The sequence below is a fragment of the Macrobrachium nipponense genome, chromosome 4 (genome assembly GCF_015104395.2).
Source record: "Macrobrachium nipponense isolate FS-2020 chromosome 4, ASM1510439v2, whole genome shotgun sequence".
Taxonomy (NCBI): domain Eukaryota; kingdom Metazoa; phylum Arthropoda; class Malacostraca; order Decapoda; family Palaemonidae; genus Macrobrachium; species Macrobrachium nipponense.
Genome location: NC_061100.1, coordinates 121,706,279 through 121,726,626, shown reverse-complemented (window position 1 = coordinate 121,726,626; position 20,348 = coordinate 121,706,279). Strand labels below are relative to the sequence as shown.

The 20,348-nt window shown below is 35.8% G+C and overlaps 1 protein-coding gene across 7 annotated transcripts in view; it reads right to left on the bottom strand.

The window, feature by feature from the left end:
* Nucleotides 1-20,348, bottom strand: part of LOC135211107 (solute carrier family 23 member 2-like) — an 81,898-nt gene that overhangs the window by 27,990 nt on the left and 33,560 nt on the right. The window contains exon 1 of one of the 7 annotated variants that reach the window (XM_064244193.1): nt 6,786-7,219. The exons of 5 other annotated variants lie outside the window; for them this stretch is intronic. In XM_064244193.1, coding sequence (XP_064100263.1) covers nt 6,786-6,935 — 150 coding nt within the window. In that variant the 5' untranslated portion in view covers nt 6,936-7,219. Of the gene's footprint in view, nt 1-1,947; nt 2,184-6,785; nt 7,220-20,348 lie in introns of those variants that run through there. One more of the 7 variants, XM_064244194.1, reaches the window with a different exon arrangement.

The window sequence follows — 20,348 nt, the reverse complement described above, 5'->3', positions numbered from 1 at the left end:
AGTCTGGTCTGATCATCTAGGCACACAAACCATTCCACACACCATTCCCGTAGTTTTGTTCTGATCATCTAGACCCACACACCATTCCAATAGTTTGGTCTCATCATCTAGACCTACACACCTTCCAATATTTGGTTTATAGATCCATCTTACATACACCCCATTCCAATAGTTTGGTCTGATCATCTGACCACCACACATTCCAATAGTTTGGTCTCATCATCTAGCTACCACATTCCAATAGTTTGGTCTCATCATCTAGACCTACACACCATTCCAATAGTTTGGTCTGATCATCTAGACCCACACACCATTCCAATAGTTTGGTCTGATCATCTAGACCCACACACCATTCCAATAGTTTGGTCTCATCATCTAGACCTACACACCATTCCAATAGTTTGGTCTCATCATCTAGACTACCACCACCCATTCCAATCGGTTTGGGTCTGATCATCTAGACCCACACACCATTCCAATAGTTTGGTTTGATCATCTAGACCCACACACCATTCCAATAGTTTGGTCTGATCATCTAGACCCACACACCATTCCAATAGTTTGGTCTGATCATCTAGACCCACACACCTCTCCAATAGTTTGGTCTGATCATCTAGACCCACACACCATTCCAATAGTTTGGTCTGATCATCTAGACCCATACATCATTCCAATAGTTTGGTATGATCATCTAGACCCACACAGCATTCCTATAGTTTGGCTTAATCACCAAGACCAGTAGTTCACAAGCTTTTTTTTGGCCATGCCCCAACTAATCTCCTCTAAAATCCTCATGCCCCTGTGGCGATATACTATAATGCTTATATTCCCGTGGAGGAAGGCTAAAAGATCATTAACTTGGTTTAAACATTCTCGAATTGCCCCCCTTAAAAATCAAATCCCACCCCCGCCCCTCTGCCCGTGGGGACAACGTCCCACGTTAGAAACCACTGATCTAGACACACATCCCCGTTCTAATACCTTGGTCTGATACTAGACGATCTTTAATCTCAAAGAACATTACATTTTCATTCGCAGAAGACAAGGTTTATATCGTCTTTCGAGTTCTGTTAGAATTGGGAACTGGTGCTGCATCTTATCGGAAAGGAATGGAATATTAAATTTAGACCAAAGCCCCTCTGAGGTCATTCAGCGCTGAAAGTGAAATGAAGTATAAAGTTTTCAAAGGTGTAACTTAAGGACAACCCTCCCAGATGCACTATGAAACAATTGTTTGGAGATGGTGGAAAGCGAGATGGAAGAAAGAGAAAGAGAACGGAGGTACAGCAAAAGGAATAAAAAGAGTTACAACTAAAAGCCTAAAGGCCACTGCAAAGAACCTTCCTTAATGCCTGCAGTGCATCGCGTGAGGTACACTGATTGCGCTAACCCCCGTCGGGGTCTGCACTAATCCTGCGGACATAGTAAACCCAAGATAAAGCGCAGTAAAAGTGGGTAAACAAGAAATGATACACTACATACTCAATGAACTGAAACGTATATTGAATGCAAGAAGTATTTTCAGTGTTTCACTACTCTAGGGACAATTCAGTGCAAAAAATATAGCATTATTTACCAAGTTCAAATGACTTGTAGATTCCACCCAATTACTCTGGTTTATAGTTTCAACAACATATCAATCATCCCAAGCCCTCAATTCAGGTTAGATGATTATTCTAACTAATATATATACAACACAGTTTGATGGACACTGTTATTAGCTACATTTAAACTCTCGTGGGAAGCTGCTGTCTTAATTATTTTTTTTATGAAATTTGTAATTTCTTTTTAACATAATATTGGGAGCTTCGGTTCATATATTTCTAATGACTTCAAAGAAACGAAGAGCAATGTAGACCAGGAAAAAATATGTTGAACTTATTTACAAATCGGAAGGGGGTAGTCTGGGAAAAGATGACCTCAAACTTTCCTTGCAGTCTCACTAACCTCATCTGTGTCTGACCAGGAGCAAGAGGTCCACGATAAGTCTTCGCCATTTGTGCAACGCGCTCTATCATAGCAACTTTGTGTGGCAACGTAAGTATCCTTGTTTCCAACTCGAGATCCCTTTGATTGTTTGACTCTCATAATTTCTTTATTAAGACGAAATGCTTTATCACTTGTTGTTGAAACCCACTGTGTACACAAGACTTGAGTGCACTACGGGAGTTACTGAGCGACTGAGGTGATCTGCTACATTGCCAGATAAACATAAGGCCGCCACTAATCAAGGCTGCTTGCACAGACCTGTGCAGGCATACCTTCACCACTAATGATATAGTTTTGTTTTTTTTACTCAGTTCTTTGTTGTACAGACGATGGTCTCCTAATAATCTACATCCCGTTGGCAACAAAAGACAATAAATATCTAGAAAAAGACGTCCAGTGAATGAGTGGCTCTCATTCAATGTTAACATTTGATGTTAATAATGAACAAACATACCTAGTCGACTGTTGTTTTATTTTGTTCTATTACTGTTAAATACTATTTTGTTCTCATTTTAAAACTGACTCACATACATGATGCATAATCATGAATAGACGAAAATAGGCCTATTCTTGTTTTAAATTACTGCGATATATTGAACATTTATTACCATTTAAAAACTGGCTTGCGTGTATGGTTTATAACCAATGAATAAACATACATGGGCATACAAGGACATTGTCTTTACCAACAGTAGAATCAATCTCCTTCAGACTTTCCACTAATTTAAAGTTATGTAACCTTTGGATTTTACTTGCCAAAGACGAGGCTCATTCTTTTAGATTTCAGTGAAATCTTCAAGACATTCACGAATGATGCTGCAGCTTTGAGCCTTCAATATAGTTATTTTTCCTGTGGAAAAATGACAAAATTATGAATATATATTAATCTGACATCAGCATCAGTTATTAAAGAATGAACAAATTCGGTACATCATTACCTTAGGTATAAGAGAGCTGAGCAAAAAGTGGCTTCCCAGCGTTCCCACATAATTCAGACGTCCTACACCGGTCGTTTCGAGGAGGGCATATGGACTGACATGAACTATTTGCTCAGGTTGCCTGCACAGGCAGGAAAAAACTGTGCAGGTTGTTCACAATAACGCTCAGGTGTGCCTGCACATGTACACCTGAATGCTAGTGGCGGCCTTTAACGTTCAGGTATGCCTATGCAGGTCTACATACCGAGACCGTGGGTCTACTGAGATTCAGACAGTCTTGCGCTGGCACGGGCTCTTGCTCTTCACTCTTCATTAGCCCGTAACAACGCAGGTCTGCCTGAACAGCCGACCTGTGCAATCACACCTGAACGTCAATGTGGACAACCTGCACAGGCGACATGAGCAAATAGTTCTTCTCATTTGATATAATTGATGAGATTGTCAGATTAATATGTTGTTATAATTTAGCAGCTTTCCCACAGGAAGAATAATTGTGTATACTGTAGGCTGCAAGTTGCAACCTTATTTCTGAATGTCTTGAAGATTTCACTGAAACCTATAAGAATGAGCCTTTCAATTGCAAGCAAAATCCGAAGACTATATCATAACATTGAAAAATATAGGTTGCATATTCAAAATTAACCGAAAACTAAACGAGGTTGATTCTGCTGTTGCACCAGTGCAAGACAAAAACCAAAAATAACTGAAGTCTCTCTCTCACTCTGAATGCCGTGATAAGTTATGAGAATTTAACTTCGGTCTATAAGTCTGCTTTTAAGAAACGCAAGACTTGTAAACCTAAAAAAATGTTAGTTACCCAAGTAACTGGGGCATACTTACAGATAACAATCCTGGTCGTCTTATCTGTGACAATTAGATTAACGCTGAGCTGGATTTCTGATTGCCTTCTTTTTTATGACCGAAGATAGTTGATAACATAAATGATATTACGTGCTTTTTGTTTCCTTAATACATTTTGCCAGAACTTATGATCATCTAGTAATGTTTATGTAAACAGCCAACTGATACCCATAAGCAATCTTATACTTTGTCAAAACAGTGGAAAAATCGGAAATCGGTAGCAACTGGATTAAAGGTGGAGAAGGAAGTATATCAATTTTATCTAGTCAAATATTTTGGAAACGCATACAAAAAAAGGGAAGGAACGGTAGTAAATTTTTATCTCTCTCTCTCTCTCTCTCTCTCTCTCTCTCTCTCTCTCTCTCTCTCTCTCTCTCTCTCCGAAATAACAGGAACTTCATACAGTTTACTTGAATAAGATCACAAAGGATCGTAGTAATTTGAACTCAATATTTCAAAAAACGTAGAAAGTCATATTCTATTTTTATCTAAACCCTCTGAGTCCCAGATTTTATCTGACTGCCGCTTATGCGGTGATGATCATAAATTCAAGCAGATCATAAATAGCTTTGAAGGACAGTGTGACTTCAGATAAAATCTCCACACTCTGCTCTAATGTTTGTTACTGTGCCTCGAGAGACAAATGAAACATTTACTAAAAACAAGCATTATTTTAAGAAAGCAGCTCCAGAATCTCACGAGAATGAAAGTGAATTTGGATGATGGTATTAATGTACAGTACATACCTATATAAACCTTCACATAAAATATGCTCGGAAGGTACAGCACTCGTTTAAAGATTATACTGTTTTGTTTTTAGCCTAACACCCCTAATCAGGACCCGTACTGACTGACGGTAAAAAAGTGACCAGTAGATTCTTTATATATATATATATATATTAATATATATATATATATATATATATATATATATATATATATATATATATAGTATATATATAATATATATATATATACTATATATATATATATATATAGTATATATGATAATATATCCCTATATTATATATTATATATCTTATATAATATAGGTCTATATATCTATATATGTATACTATATAGGTATATATATAGTATATATCTATCTATCCTATATATATACAATATATATATAGGTATATATATATATATATATATATAATATTATATATATATTATAATATATATATACCATATATATTAATTATTATATATAATATAATAGTATATATATATATTATGTATATATAAATAAGTTAATATTATATATTAATATACTTATATATGGTGGGCTATATAAATAAATATATATTATATATATATAATATTATAATATATATTAATTATTTATATATACAGAAGTAAAAATAAAGAAATGGTGGAGTTATTTGGTTAAAAATTGAACATTAAATTACAATCATAAACTTTTATATTGAAAGGATACGTTTCAAGCCTCAGTCTTTCTCGTAAATACTTACTGAACGTTGAAACAATTATGGCGTCTTATTTTAGGTCAAGACTTTTCTACTTTCTTATGGTTCTTTTCTTTTTACAATTTCATAGCTAAACATCAAGAGAAAAAAGAAAAATAATTTGTTACTGTGCTGTTCTCTTATTTTCTTTTCGTTCTAAAGCTGTTTCACCCGCAACCCCTTGGCTCTTCTGGGTAAAGTTTTTTAAAATGATAATTGAACCTCATTATGAGACCATTAGGAGCCGTTTTTTTACTTGCGGTTCAAATATTCATTTTGTTTTAATACTTAATAGGCACACAAACACAAACACAAACACACACACATGCACATACACCCATATATATGTATGTATATATATATATATATATATATATATATATATACATATATATACATACATATATATATATATATATATATATATATATGAGCATATATGTATGTATATGTAAAGCAATCACATCACCGGGATTCATATACAAGCATTAAGATACAAATGTCCTTTAATTATCCAATTCGCTCTACCTCGGAATTAAATATATTAATTACGAGGTAGAGCGAATTGGATATTAAAGGACATTTGTAGCTTAATGCCTGCATATAGTATGTATATATATATATATATATATATATATATATATGTATATATATTATACATATATAATATGTATATTCAACAACTACGATGACCTCTTAACTTTTAGACTTTCTCACATTCCATTTTGGAAAATTTTTCACTCTCCAATACTAGGTACATACAAGCGAAAAATAAATGAAGGCGCTCTCACTTTCCATGGCGGGATTCGAACCTTCATGAGAGAGGCTCCAGAAATTTAGTTCAGCAAATACATGTGTACAAATACCTGCTGAAGCCAGATGCATTTTACCAGAGCTAACTGGACCCGTATGCACCCACTGCATGACCGTGTTATCTTTTTGTTATCTCTTTCCGGGCTGGGTAGGGATATGTGCGTAAGCTTTGAAGTGATAAGCATAACCAAAGACTGCGATGGAGGCGGATAAATATGTGGTTATGGTTCCATTTAAAGATGCTTATAATACTGGTAAAATGGATAAATAAAGCTTATATATATATATATATATATATATATATATATATATATATATATATATATACACAAACACACGCACAAACACACAGCACACACGCACACACACATACACACACACACACACACACACACACATATATATATATATATATATATATATATATATATATATATATATATACATACATGATATGTATATATATGATATATATATATATATATATATATATATATATATATATATATATATGTGTGTGTGTGTGTGAATAAATATATATATATATATAGGTAGTGTGTGTGTGTGTGTATACAGATATATTATACATATAATGTTGCAAGTACGGGAACTTCGTTACAATTTTAAGTTCACTAACACTTTTAAACGTCACATTAAGCCTTAATGCCGCGAGCTCCTTTACAGGCACACTATCGGAATCCTGGTCTCTCACCTTACGCCTTCTCCCTGAAGTCGGTGACCATCTCTCTTTTTCTACCGGAAGATTTTGAAGTGGGGTCACCTCGGTGCTCGGAAATATGTCCTCGTTATTATTGCATTTCGATTTTCTTTCCTCCGGTGATATAATGGACAGTGCCTTCATTTCGTATTTGTTTCCGCTTGGTAACTCCAAAGTCTTCAATCTTCTGATCAGTGTTGTAGACCTAACGTCTTTACTTTCATCAACACTAGACTTACGCGTGTCCAAATGGCACTGGAGGCAAAGAGAGCAGTACTCCTAGTACCAACCGCAAGTAAATACTTAAATCACACTACGGGATTTCCTCTTGCGGGATTCACAGGACTCTTCGGTGCAGCAAAGAACGAAGGACGCCGGGAAATGCTCCGGACTTCCCGTCCTCCACACTAGCACGTTATCCTCAAGACAACTGTAGTATCTAGTAGCTTCTGAGAAACCGGTTGCGTTGCTGAATTGCTTATTATCATTTGAGATAACCGGGATGGGAAATCCACTTCAACTAACTAACAGCCTTCTAAACAACAATTTAATTAAGTTCGTCATCAGAATCTTTTGCGTTGTGGGAACTTTGATTTTTTCCCCCGTCTAGTAACTGCATTCTGTCCGAGCCCTGGTGATTTGTCCTGGTAAGAATACTAGTTTCAGACGCCACTCATTTCGCGCAAGTGTTTGTTGTGCCTACGGGAATGTGTCAGCGGGCGACAGGAAGCAATCATGGGTTGGGTGGGGAAGTGTGAGTTAGATTCGTTTGATATATAAGAACCTGGGTTCGATCCTGATGTGCGTCAGAAACTTATACATACATGCATGCATACATATGCCTATATGTGTGTGTGTGTCAGTGGTGGGGATTGCTGAACAATATATTTTTAAAGTGAATATTAACGACATGCTTTTATGGATGCCCATTTTGGATTCCCTAAAACTCAGTTTCAGCGCTAATTTCAGTTACGACTTCTTAAGCTGGTTTCCATGCAAGTAGAGGATGTTAAGAGAATCTGAGCTAGTCGGAGGATGAGCTATCATTTGCTTTCACCTTATCAATATTGGCTTATCTTTGCTTTCAAGCATTCGCTATCGTTACCTTCCTTTACTCCATAAAAAAAATCATTTCTTGAATTACCCTGCACTTATGTACATTCTGGTTTGTGAGCAATTGTGAAGAGCATTGCTTAGTAGATTCAATTACGTTGCTTTAGTTTGTCCTTTGTTTCGGCTTCATCTTTAAAAAATAATCCAAACAGATCGTATCAGCAAAAAAAAAACGGTGTTCAAGGCAATGTATTTCCTACACCTGTGTTCTCCCCAACTGTCATATGAATTTGTTTTATTCCGTAAATATATAACGTGAAGTAGTCGCTCACCCATATAACGGATAAAGGCGTCCGAGCCTGCACCATTATAAAACACCTCCGATATATCGTATATATCCAAGGTATACTATAGACGTGAATGCGTATTTTTGCTATAAAGTATATTTATACCCATTACCCCTTAAACTGAAACGCCTATAACTATACCTATTTTAACAGTTCATTGCCTGATTTAATAGTTTTAAAAAATTCTTAAATTATCATACCCAAACAATTTGATATCATTTTAGACAAAAATACTCTCCAAGCCGTCATCCAAAACCAGCCAGTGTCGTCTAACATCACCCTCTTACAACTAATACTCTTCAGGAAATACACCCCTAAAACGCTCATAACGATGATGTACTATTTTTAAGATATTAATATTAATGTAAACAGTATATTCCGTAAATCTAAAAACCGAAATATTTCTGAATAAAAGTGATCATTTGCGAATAAGCATTGTTTATAAAAATGGTGATTTAAAAAAAAGGTTGTTTTGCTTGCTGCGTCCAATTGAAGTATTTTGCATTATTATCAACACATCGCCATCATACGCCATTTGCATTTGATATTGTTTACATTCTCAAAATCTGGACTGATTGAAAACTACCAAGATCGCCATTACTACCGACAGCTTCATTGCCATTAGTTGCTAGAAGAAACAATTTGGAGACACTCTTCCTTGTCAATTAACACAGTTTTGTTTAAACGGGCACATTACTTTTTTGTAAAAGCAGTGTGTTATCACCAGTTCGGGACGTAAGTTTCGCCTATTCGAAAACGTTTTACAGCCTCCCCTTTATTCGTCTTATTCAGGCTCGGCTATAACCTACAGCTTTAATTTATGAAGGATGAATAAAAAATACATAGCAGCTTATGGAAGCCACCAGTTCTCGAGAATCGGAAAGTTTCAACAACTTACCTACTTCACGGTCTAGGTATATTAGGTCTGCCGAGTTGGTAACCAAGTGACGTCATGCGCCCTACGGATGACGTCACTTGAAAGAACAAGTGTTGCCATATTTCCCATGTTGGTTGCCAGTTTCTTTGTATGTTCCTTATTTATTTTTTTTTTTTTTTTTCAGAAATAAGGGTAGTATAAACGTCAAATTCCTTAAAACCCACATCAAAAATTTACTCAGTAGAAACATATTTTTCATGGAAAAAATCAATAAAACAAAACAAAAATTTTAATCTAATTTTTTTGTTTCATTGCACTATTTACTCTTTTTCTCATCTCGATTTTCTTGTTTAGGTGTCTCATCCTAAAAGACACAAAATTTAGCCAAAAATTAAATTACTTTCACAGGCAAGCATTCTTATACGTGAATGGATTTGGATAAATCTCTCATAAAGTTTAACTGTAAAAAAAAAAAAAATCAGACTCCATATAGAAATGACTCTTGTTAATTTTATTGATCCTGAACCTTTAGTCACTTTGAATGTCAGTCATCTTTTGACCTAAATGAGGATACAGCAATGAACTTTTTTTTAACAATATAGCCACCTACGTATATAAAATATATATATGATATATATATATATATATATATATAATATATGTATGTAGTATGTATGTATATATATATTTCCTATGATATATATATTCTGTAGATATATCATATATATATATATATATATACTATATATATGTATGTATGTGTGTATGGTATATATATAGATATATATATAATAATATTATATTATATATAATGTTATCGCAAAGATATTGCCCATATCCTCTGGAGTGTTGTCTGTATTGTTGTTCTCAAATTCTGCTAGATCCATTTTTTACTTTATATGTTACTGGTTACGCAAATTTCTAACGCAAGTTTACGCTCGTTAGATGCATCTCATCGACACCAAATCAGCTGATAAGCAATCGTTATTTTCATTATTTTTATTTACGTTTGTTTTATCTCTGATAGTGCAATGTTCTTGCTGAGAAGCAGCTTTCTAATTCTATATTTATTGTTAACAACGCCTGAGTAATCATGCAATCCACTCATCTGTCTGCAACACCCAAAAAAAGTTTCCTAGTGGGTCCTGATTCAATTATCATGTTAAAAAATATTCTACATAATTAATTTGGATTAACATTCATATAGACCCACTCAGATCACGCCCTTTTGAAAATTGTAATGAATGGTGGATCTTGCGTTGCATAATCTCATTTTTGTCATTACATTGATATCTTTATATTGAAGAGTTTTCTGGTTGCCTAAGTCAGTTCCATAAGCATTCTTGATTTTACATCTCCAATCATGCATGATGAATTTATGAGATCAAACTTATCATTTATCATAGGGGTAAATTCCACAGTAACCTTCCAGATACTGCTTCCCAACAGCCCCCTCTCACATAAATATTCAATAGACTTAGCATATTTTATACGCTGAAGTTCAGTTTTTTTTTTTCAAGTCTATACGAATCCCACTAATCTTGTGATCTAGATCACATGCTGTGCTGTCGTACTTAACATTTCCCTCATACGAGAATCAGAATTAAATAAGTGTTCAATCCTAGAAACAAAGGCCCTTAGTTACAAAATAATTTCTTGTCAGTTTTATCATTTGTGGGACATCGGCAAATACGAGTATTTCCCTATCATGACATGGATTTTTTTTTTTTTTTTTTTGTATTGCAACTTCCGTTAATTTCATTGGGTCTATCCCAAAAGCCTTCCATAATTTATGATTGTTCGGCACTAGATCAAGAACATATGCAATGACAGGGTAGCCTGCTCTTCACTTTCACAGTCATTCCTATCACCATCTCATGAACACATGATTTATCAAAATCATAAAACATGAGTTGTCTCCATTTAGCGGTCAGACCATTCAGCACGATAACCTGAACTTTTCAATAAGGTTTATTTAATCTATTATATTCTTTTATCACAATTCCAGTACTTTACGATGTTCGTTTCATCAAAAGATATTACGGCTAGCCTTTCTTCTACGGTAAATGTTTCAGCTTTCTTTTCATTAATGACAAAACTGATGCCTATAAACTATGCCTGGCTCACAAGGAAAACTTCTTCAAGAGTCTTTCGCGTGACGTCAAGCCCCCTACTGCGAACCAGGTAGTCTGTGCGTCGTTAGACCTAATATACCTAGACTGTGACCTAATTGATAGTTATGGTAAATGGCGTCGCAATCAGCTTTTTCTCGATTCGGTTGTTCATCTCGGTACTACAGGCGGACAATTCTTCATCCGGAATTCTAAAAACCGGAATTTTTTATTGGAGGATGGAGCATCATCGTAAGTTTACCGGGCGATGAAATTCAGAGAGAGAGAGAGAGAGAGAGAGAGAGAGAGAGAGAGAGAGAGAGACTACTTCCCAGTTACATAGGTTGTTACACCATATTGATTTGCAAAAGTTGAGTAATAGTAGTATTAAGATTAATGATGATTTTAATAAAACTGTTGTGTTACTGTATCTAAACATATTGCATGTATTATTGTCATACTATCGTATTACAAAATATGAACAGAGCGATCATGTGCCATTTGCATTATGGTTTTGTTTGCATACTTAAAATCGTTAGCTGTCTTTAGTTGCCGAATGAAACTTAATTCAGAGAGAAGTTTCTTTGGCAAATTATCAAGTATGGGCTTAAAAATTGCAACTACTTTCTCTATAAACGCAGTCAGTTGAAGGCATTGCTGCTTTGGCCTCCAATCGTTTTGGAGTCTGCTCACTATTCGTTTCTTTAGCCACAGCTGTAACACCTGCTGCCTCAAGTTAGTGGCATTCTTTCTTAAAGCCTCCATTGCGTGACGCCCTCTTATCTCAAAGACTATGAGGCTAGAGGGCTGCAAATTGGCATGTTGCTCACCCACCCTCAAGTCATCAAACATACCAAATTGCAGCCCTCTATAGCCACGGCAAATTTCATTTTGTTAAAGGTTAAAGTTAGCCATGATCGTGCGTCTGGCAACGCAACAACGCAGGCCACTATGGCCGGCTGAGCCGTGGCTGAGAGTTTCATACGGAGGCATTATACGCTGTACAGAAACCTCGATTGCTCCGAAGAAACTTCATCGCAATTTTTACTTGTTTATTCATGGAATTACATTGAAAATAAGTAAGTTTTTCACAAGACAACCGTAACGCAACTCTTTGTAAACGTGCTCTAGTTCATGTAATTAACAAAGAAACAGTAACAATAATATTGGTAAGCGAGTGGTGTACCCACTAAGAGCACCTGTTAGAAAAAAGAAAAAAAAAGGGGGGCGGGACATGCTACTACGTGATAAGTTGAATGTTTTCGCTCCTCTGCCCTTTCTCTCCAACGGATGTTACGTAACAATAGGTAGATGAGACAGCGGTTAAGGGAAGTATCACAGATTCTTGAGAATATCCGCTCCAGGGCACTTGTCCCTCAACTACAGATCTCGACATCAGTGTACTTTACTTCTTCACTAACCTGATATTTGGGTTTAGTGAAGGTTTAAAAACACGAGAGTTTTTCCTTGCAGTTGTGAAAGCAATCACATTTTTCAAATATTAGATCGGCCATTCTTTCACACGCGCAAATGACCTCCAATGGGACATCCATTGTTCCCTTTATACTTAAAAAGCAATTAACTTGGCTTGAGGAGAGAGAGAGAGAAAAAAAAGTGTATAGGACTTTCACTGCGATTCTACCAAGGAGGTAGTCTAGTTTGCTACTCTCCTTAGTTAGTTGACGCAGAGCGGCAAGGGAATTAAAAGTACGTAAAAGTACGGAAGAGGAAATTGCAACATTTTACACGAACCGTGAGAAACAATAAGAGGAAGAAATGAGTTTTTAGTTAGCAGAACTCTCTCGGGGGAAAAAAGGTACGAATGACGTGTGCCGGATCACGAGCAAGTAGTCAAAGCTGTGAGATATCGACTATAAAAGGCAAAAAGTGCATTTAAGTTATAAAACTACCCAAACCTTTATCTCACAGATTAAAAAAATGAATGAGCTAAAACGTCACTCTTGACTGCGTGTTTAGAAAATTAAAATTGTTACCTTCAAGGTTAATTGAATGAACTGAGGACCGACCAGTCTAACATGGATTTTGATACGGCAAAAAGTGTATGACTCTCAGCATACTAGTACGTATGGTGTGCGCGTTCGAAAAGTGAATTTTACTAACTGCATAAAAAACAGAACCAAGTATGTTGCGGGAGATATAACGATAAGAGTACTACATAGGCCTACATGTTACCAAGCTTAATTAACTTGCAATTGCTCAACCCCGTAGGGGTTTAGTGTCGTCAGTGCACCTCGTGTGGTGCATTGTAGGTTACTTAAGGTTCTTTGCAGCGTGCCCTTGGCCCCATGCTGCAACCCCTTTTATTCTTTTTGCTGTACCCACTCGAATAATCTATTTCTTCCGTCTCACTCTCCACCCTCTCCTAACACTTTTTTAAATAGAGCAACTGCGACGTTTTCCTCCTTTTACACTTTCAAACTTTTACTGTCAGTTTCGTTACAACGCCGAATAACCTCATTAGTCCCAGTGCTTGGTCAGTGGCCTAATTCTATATTCAATTCATTGTAATTGCTCAAGGCCTCATGGCGTCGATCGTTATACATTTTGGTTCCCACTCGTCATTTCCAGTTCCTTTCGGACCGGATGAGATTTCGAGATCTCGAAGGGTTTCGACTGGTTTGAAATGGATATATGCGAATCGGCCTCATTCCACTCTCCTCTTTACAGGTTCCAGAGGAAATGAACGACTTATGAAATTCCGTTTTTAAGGTCGATGTCTTTTATATTCTGAAGATTAGTTTGTTGCAGTTTGTGAATGTCATTTTAATGATGCAAGATCTTTGTTGCTCTTGTACAATTCCAGTAAGATAACTTAGAACATTTTCTCTCGCTCGAGCTAAAGTTCCAACTGTACAAAGATCATTTCTTTTTTCCACATATACCCATCCAGTTATCGAAAAATAGCCTCCTAAACCTTTATTATACATTCTCAGAAATAAATCACCACATTGAAAAACGGTAGTTGTTTCGTATTATCTATCAGGTATTCCTTTTCAGGCTAGTTCTTTGTGTCTAAGAAAAAGAAACTAACGAACATTAAAAAATCCTCAATAAAAGTTAACGTTTCTACCTCCAACTAGAACAATATCAGATATTCTTATTGATGGCACTAATCGAGTTGCTTTTACGGTAAACAGTGGCACCAATTCAAGATTTCTAATTCAGCACCAGTAGTAACACTACCAGTTCCAATCACCAGCTTCCTCATTCATAAGCTACAAAAGTTAGTAAAGGCAGGAATATGAATTACCATCGTAATTTGAAGTCAGTTGATGCCATAAGCGCCGGTTACTTGCCGAAGTACACAATTACAATGTCAGTTATTTTGAAGAAACGTATGATCTTAAACTGCATTCATAATTTGAATATCTGAGCAGTTGGCTGTTAGCTCAGCGACTCCTAATTTCTTTCCCCTCGGGATTAATGTAATCTGGTGTGAATAGTATGTAGATCTTGAGTAGAACCATGCTTGACGTTTAGACTTTGAGTAGGACAAGATAAAAACGACAATGGAACTTACATCCCGTTTATGATACAGAGTCTGATAGACAAAGGGTCAAAGAAATTGTAGTTTGCTCAATGAGAACAGACAAGCTCGATAAAGCTCCAGGTGACGTCGTGCACCAAGAAACCAGGTTTCATCCTCTTTTGTTGTCTGGCCTTGCATTGAGATGTGTTTGGATGGATGGATAAAGACAATGCGGGTTTCAGGAACATCCAACTGCATCCTTGTTTAGTGTAAGGCAAACCTTATTGGAAATTAAATAGAGTGTCTGAGGGGCACTTTCACTTAGATAATGAGCAAATGAAAAGTTATTTGGTAGATGACACTCAAGAATACCCCTTGTGACGTTTTGCATCAGGACCAGTTTACATTTTCTTTGATGTGTGGCCTAACATTCTATTTAGATATGAGGTCAAGAGCAACGCAGATGCTGGGATAGGAAAGTCTACCAAATCCTTCCTTACTTTATATAAATAAAAAAAAGTAATGATTAGAAATGCAATTAGGTTAAGGCCTAATAAAAAATGCGAGTTTTTTTCTGTACATCGTATAAACAAGGCCACCGAAAATAGATCTATCTTTCGGTGGTCTCGGTATAATGGTACATGAGCCACGGCCCATGAAACTCTCAGCCGGTTGGTGTGGCCTATTTTGTTGAGTTGCCGAACGCACATTTATGGCTGAATTTAACCTTAAAGAAGATAAAGACCACTGAGGCTAGAGGGCTGCAATTTGGTAAGTTTGATGATTGGAGGGTGGATGATCATCATACTAATTTGCAGCCCTTTAGCCTCAGTAGTTTTTAAGATCTGAGTTCGGACCTAAAAAGTGCGGTCAAAACTATCTTAATAGTTTTATTTTACAGAAAGCTAAAAATGAGCAAATTATTTGGTAGAAGGCTCTCATTAATACTCCTTGTGACGTCTTACACTAATTAATTTAACCAGATTCCTGCCGGGCCATTGAGTTTACATAATGATAAGGTGACACATTATTTGGTAGGCGATGCTCTGCAATATTTCTGGGGCGTCATGCATCACGACCAGTTTTTGATGTGAGGCCCAGAATTGTATTGATAAAAACAAAACCTTTCCAAACTCTTACTTGTTTGATGCACGACAACAATTATTAGAAATTCTAGATAAGTTTGGCTTCGGAGATACAGCAACACTTGCATATAGATCATAATCACATTAATGGGAATCCATTGCGTGGTATCAACAGGCAGTAATGCCGTATCATTAAACTTGCTTATTGGTGAAGATACACATTATTAACATGAGTACTTTTATATCAGTAAAGCATAGCCTTACAGTGCATAAGGCTGAAGTCATAAACAACCTTTAAGGGTTGGCTGAAAATAAAGGAGATACTCAGTCTAATGACCCATATCGCTTTTGAATAGATGATACCATTTTATTGAATAGTGAAACTACCTCTCATAAAATTATCGAATGAAGACATAATATAGCTTGTGTTGTAAGCTCTCGCAAATAGTAAAGTAGATAAATATAATAACGGGGAGGACACGAATGAATCAGAGGTAAAACGCGAAAGTAAGACTCAATGGAGGAAGAGAGAAGAAGCTCATTAGTGAATGGATACTTAGCCGAAAGGCGTCGAGGTCAACCGTTACTTCCATGGTATAAAGAGGTGAGCGGAATACGAAATGTAGGGATGTGTGTGATGTCGAATGACAAGTAATCCTGTACTCAACAAGGAAGAGAACTGAAAGTCATCTGAAAATGGATATTTAAGGATGTGATTGAAGGTGCAAAATGTTATCACGTTTCATAAGAAATCAAGGAACGAAGACTTTTAGATCAAATCAGAACAAGGAGCAAGGAACCCCAAATGCTTTAGGTCTAGAGCTACATTGATTTAGGATAATGCAAGGAGTGAAGATTTAAAACATTTCAATGACAAGCACAGAGCGAAGATTTCTGAAAAAAAACACACACAGAGAGAGAAGGTTACAGCTTTTTGTGGCAAAGCATTTAGCAAAGAATCACAATGCTCTAACACATAACAAGGAGTGAAGGGTTGCGGTTATAATGTTTCACGACAAAACAAGGAGAGAAGAGATACAATACTTCTGGACAAAGGAAGAAGTGTGTGTTACTTCATGTCAAAGAAAGGAGCGAAAATATAAGCCAAGAGCGAATGGTGACAAAGTATCATAACAAGAAGCAAATAATTGCAGCAGTTTGGGTCAAACTACAAGCAAATGGTAACTAGGTTTCGTGAAAACAAGAAGGAACAGAGTTACAGAGTTACAGTGCTTTAAAACAAAGCCGGGAATGAAGGGTCACAACATTTTCCAACTCAGCAAGGAGTTAGGACTTGCACTGATTTAGTACAAATGAATGGATGAAAGCTTAAAGCCTTTTATGACCTAAGCAAAGGGCGCAGACTTGAAGTGATTTAGGGCGGAACAAGATACGAAGGGCTACATCGTTTCATGTCAAAGCAAGGAGCAAAGGATTGCAATACTTCAGGCTAAAGCAAGATAGGAAGAACTGGGCTAAAAATGATGACACTGTAGTCAAGGATAGATGGCCTACTTTAAAAGAGAAAAGACACTGATGATAAGGTCATTCTATGCGTCATGTTTGTCTGCTCACTATGGTAATAGAGTTTATGACCGATATTTACTCCATGAATTATGCCAATCTTACACAACTAAAATAAAAAAGCAAATAAAAGAGAATTCATCGCAACGTTCACTTCAATGGACTTTGTTTCAATTGTTTGCTTGCATCTGTACGAAAATTCTATAGATGTACCTGTAGCTGCATAACGTTTTACTAACATGTTGATATGTACAGGATTACTATGAGACTGACGTGTTTGGAGAATACAGATCTGTTATCACTGGGCATTCACCGACGAAAACAATTTAAAGAAAATAGAAAAGGGGTTTTCCGAGACTCTCGCGGTCCTTGCAAGTGTGTAAATTCAGTACTTGTCCCCACTCTTACGTGCATCCTCATCTGGATTTTCCCTTAGCCAAGTGTAGGCTAACAGAGAGACAAGGGCATAATATAAAACTAAAACATCAACATATTAGGGTACAGCAAGTCTTCGAATAAAGAGCATTGATTTGGAATTCTGATTTAGAAAATAAAAAAATTGATTATATATGAATGTTGCCCATGGGCTCTGCTCTTCACAGTTATAATCAGAGACTTCGTCAGTAACAAATATTATTATTATTATATGAACAGACCTAGTGCAAAAAACTAATCATACTCGGTAAGCTAAGTCAACAACTTCAATTTTGACGAACTCCTTTTTAACTTCAATTAAGCTTTTGTTCAATTTATTTCACAATATTACTCTCCTATAGTCAAACCATTTTACCAATAGGCCTAAACTTTCGAAATCCACAAGCATAGGGATGGACTGATTAGAGGTGGCACGCACACACACAAACGAACAAACGCATGCACGTGAATGATGGCAAATTTGCCACCTTCTCACCTCGGGTTACTTTGCATTTTCAGTAGCACAGCAACTGATAAGATAGCAGGCAAGCAGGAAACCTCAATCTCAGGTGTTCAGATTGAAGGGAAAAGGTTTGTAGACAAAGAGCTGATTTCCCATACACGAGCTTGACATTTACATACAGTTTTAGCCATGAAAGTTGTGCAGGATGTTTGATGAATGTTGTTCACATTCCGTATGACGACTTTGATGAAGGACAAATATTATAACGGATTTCCTGGTCGACTGGTATATTGGTAAGACTCCACAATTGCGCGTCCTACTCCTAAACAACTACGTCGTTTCCTCCAAAATCTGTTATGTTAGGCTGTTGTGATGTTATTGTTTGTCAATTATGTTGTAAAGTAGAATATAGAAACGATATACTGCAAGTCCGGGATCTCTTAGTTGGGACTAATGCGTTTATCAGATGTTATTTCCAACAAATTAAATTTTGACAAATCGAATATATCTGGTTAATATTCACATGCATATCCAGTTACATAGACACACAAACATATATATGTATATGTACGTGTATATATATACATACATATATATTATATATATATATATATATATATATATATATATATGTATATATATATATATATATATATATATACAAAATTACAATCATTATCTTTATATTTGTCTATGTATCAATACATATATATACGTCTATATACATGTACGTATATGTATAATATAATAAATATATAAATCTATATATATATATAATATTCATATAACATACATACAACATACATACATACGTACGTACATAGTATATACACATAATGTACACTCGCATATATCTCACTGCGCACTGTTTGTCCAGCCTTGTGCATATCATCAAGTCTATGACTTAAAGAGAAGTGTTGTAGAATCTAGAGCTGACGGTGGCTCGTACAACCAGCTTGCATTAATTTAGTTTTTATTGCAAGACGCCCGAGACAAGACGAGGCCAATTCTGAGAAACGTCACTGTCGGATTCAATTTCATTATTACCTAGTGTACCAGTCCTATCCAGTAGTTTGTATGAGAGATAAAGATCTGAATTTAAACTCGCATTATTCCTTGTCGAAAATAATGACAATGGTTGCAGGTCCACAATAATATAGCATGTGAGTATAAGGTCTTTAATGAATATCAAAAGCTTTCGAACCTTGTACTAGGTTCATCTTGACTGAAGATGAGCTTAGTACTAAACAGATTTCAAAGCTTTTAATATCCATTAAAGACTATATACTCACATGCTATATTATTGTGGACCGGCAACCATTATTATTATTATTATTATTATTATTATTATTATTATTATTATTATTATTATTATTATTATTATTGTTGTTGTTGTTGTTGTTGTTGTTGTTGTTCAGAGGATGAACGCTATTCATATGGAACAAGCACATAAGTGCCATTGACTTGAAATTCAAGCTTCCAAAGAATATGGTGTTCGTTCGAAAGAAGTAACAAAAGGTAATGGGAAATACAGAAAGAGGAGATCGGCTATGAGAAAACAGATAAATTAACTAATATATAGATAAAAGCGTAAACAACATAATAAAATAAGTTGAATTGTATAAGGGTAGTAATGCATTGCATCTTCGCTTATACTTCTAAAATGTAGATGCAATGTATTTATACCCTAATGCAGTTCAATTCGTATAAGAATCATTAAATATTAATGTCTCGAGAAAACATAGTGTATAATATCAACTTTTTTTTCCTCTCTCTTTTGTTTTTTTATTGTCAGTATTTCAACAGCTGTAAACGGAATAGATAACAATTCATGTTAGGGTTGAGCTGAATTGTATATTTAGATTTTAGTATTAAGAACAAGTTGAGGTTTGATTTTTAAACTGCCTAAATGAGCTTTCACATCTTGCTGCATCTCCTTCAATTTTGCCCTCTCAGTTTGTTCAGGAAGCCATAATGGCGGTACAACTGAAGTCTCAAATGTTCATTATTTTGCAACAAAAGATTAGTAGGAAGAATGGAGTAGAGAGGCTTTTCGGTACCTTCCCGTAACTGACAGAAATACAAGTTAATCTGTCATGCTTTTATTAGTATCGAAACTGATTAGGTCTAAGACCGTGCTCTAGCCATAACTACGCGATTCCATGAACTGCCTCTAGAACAAGATGTCCAGAG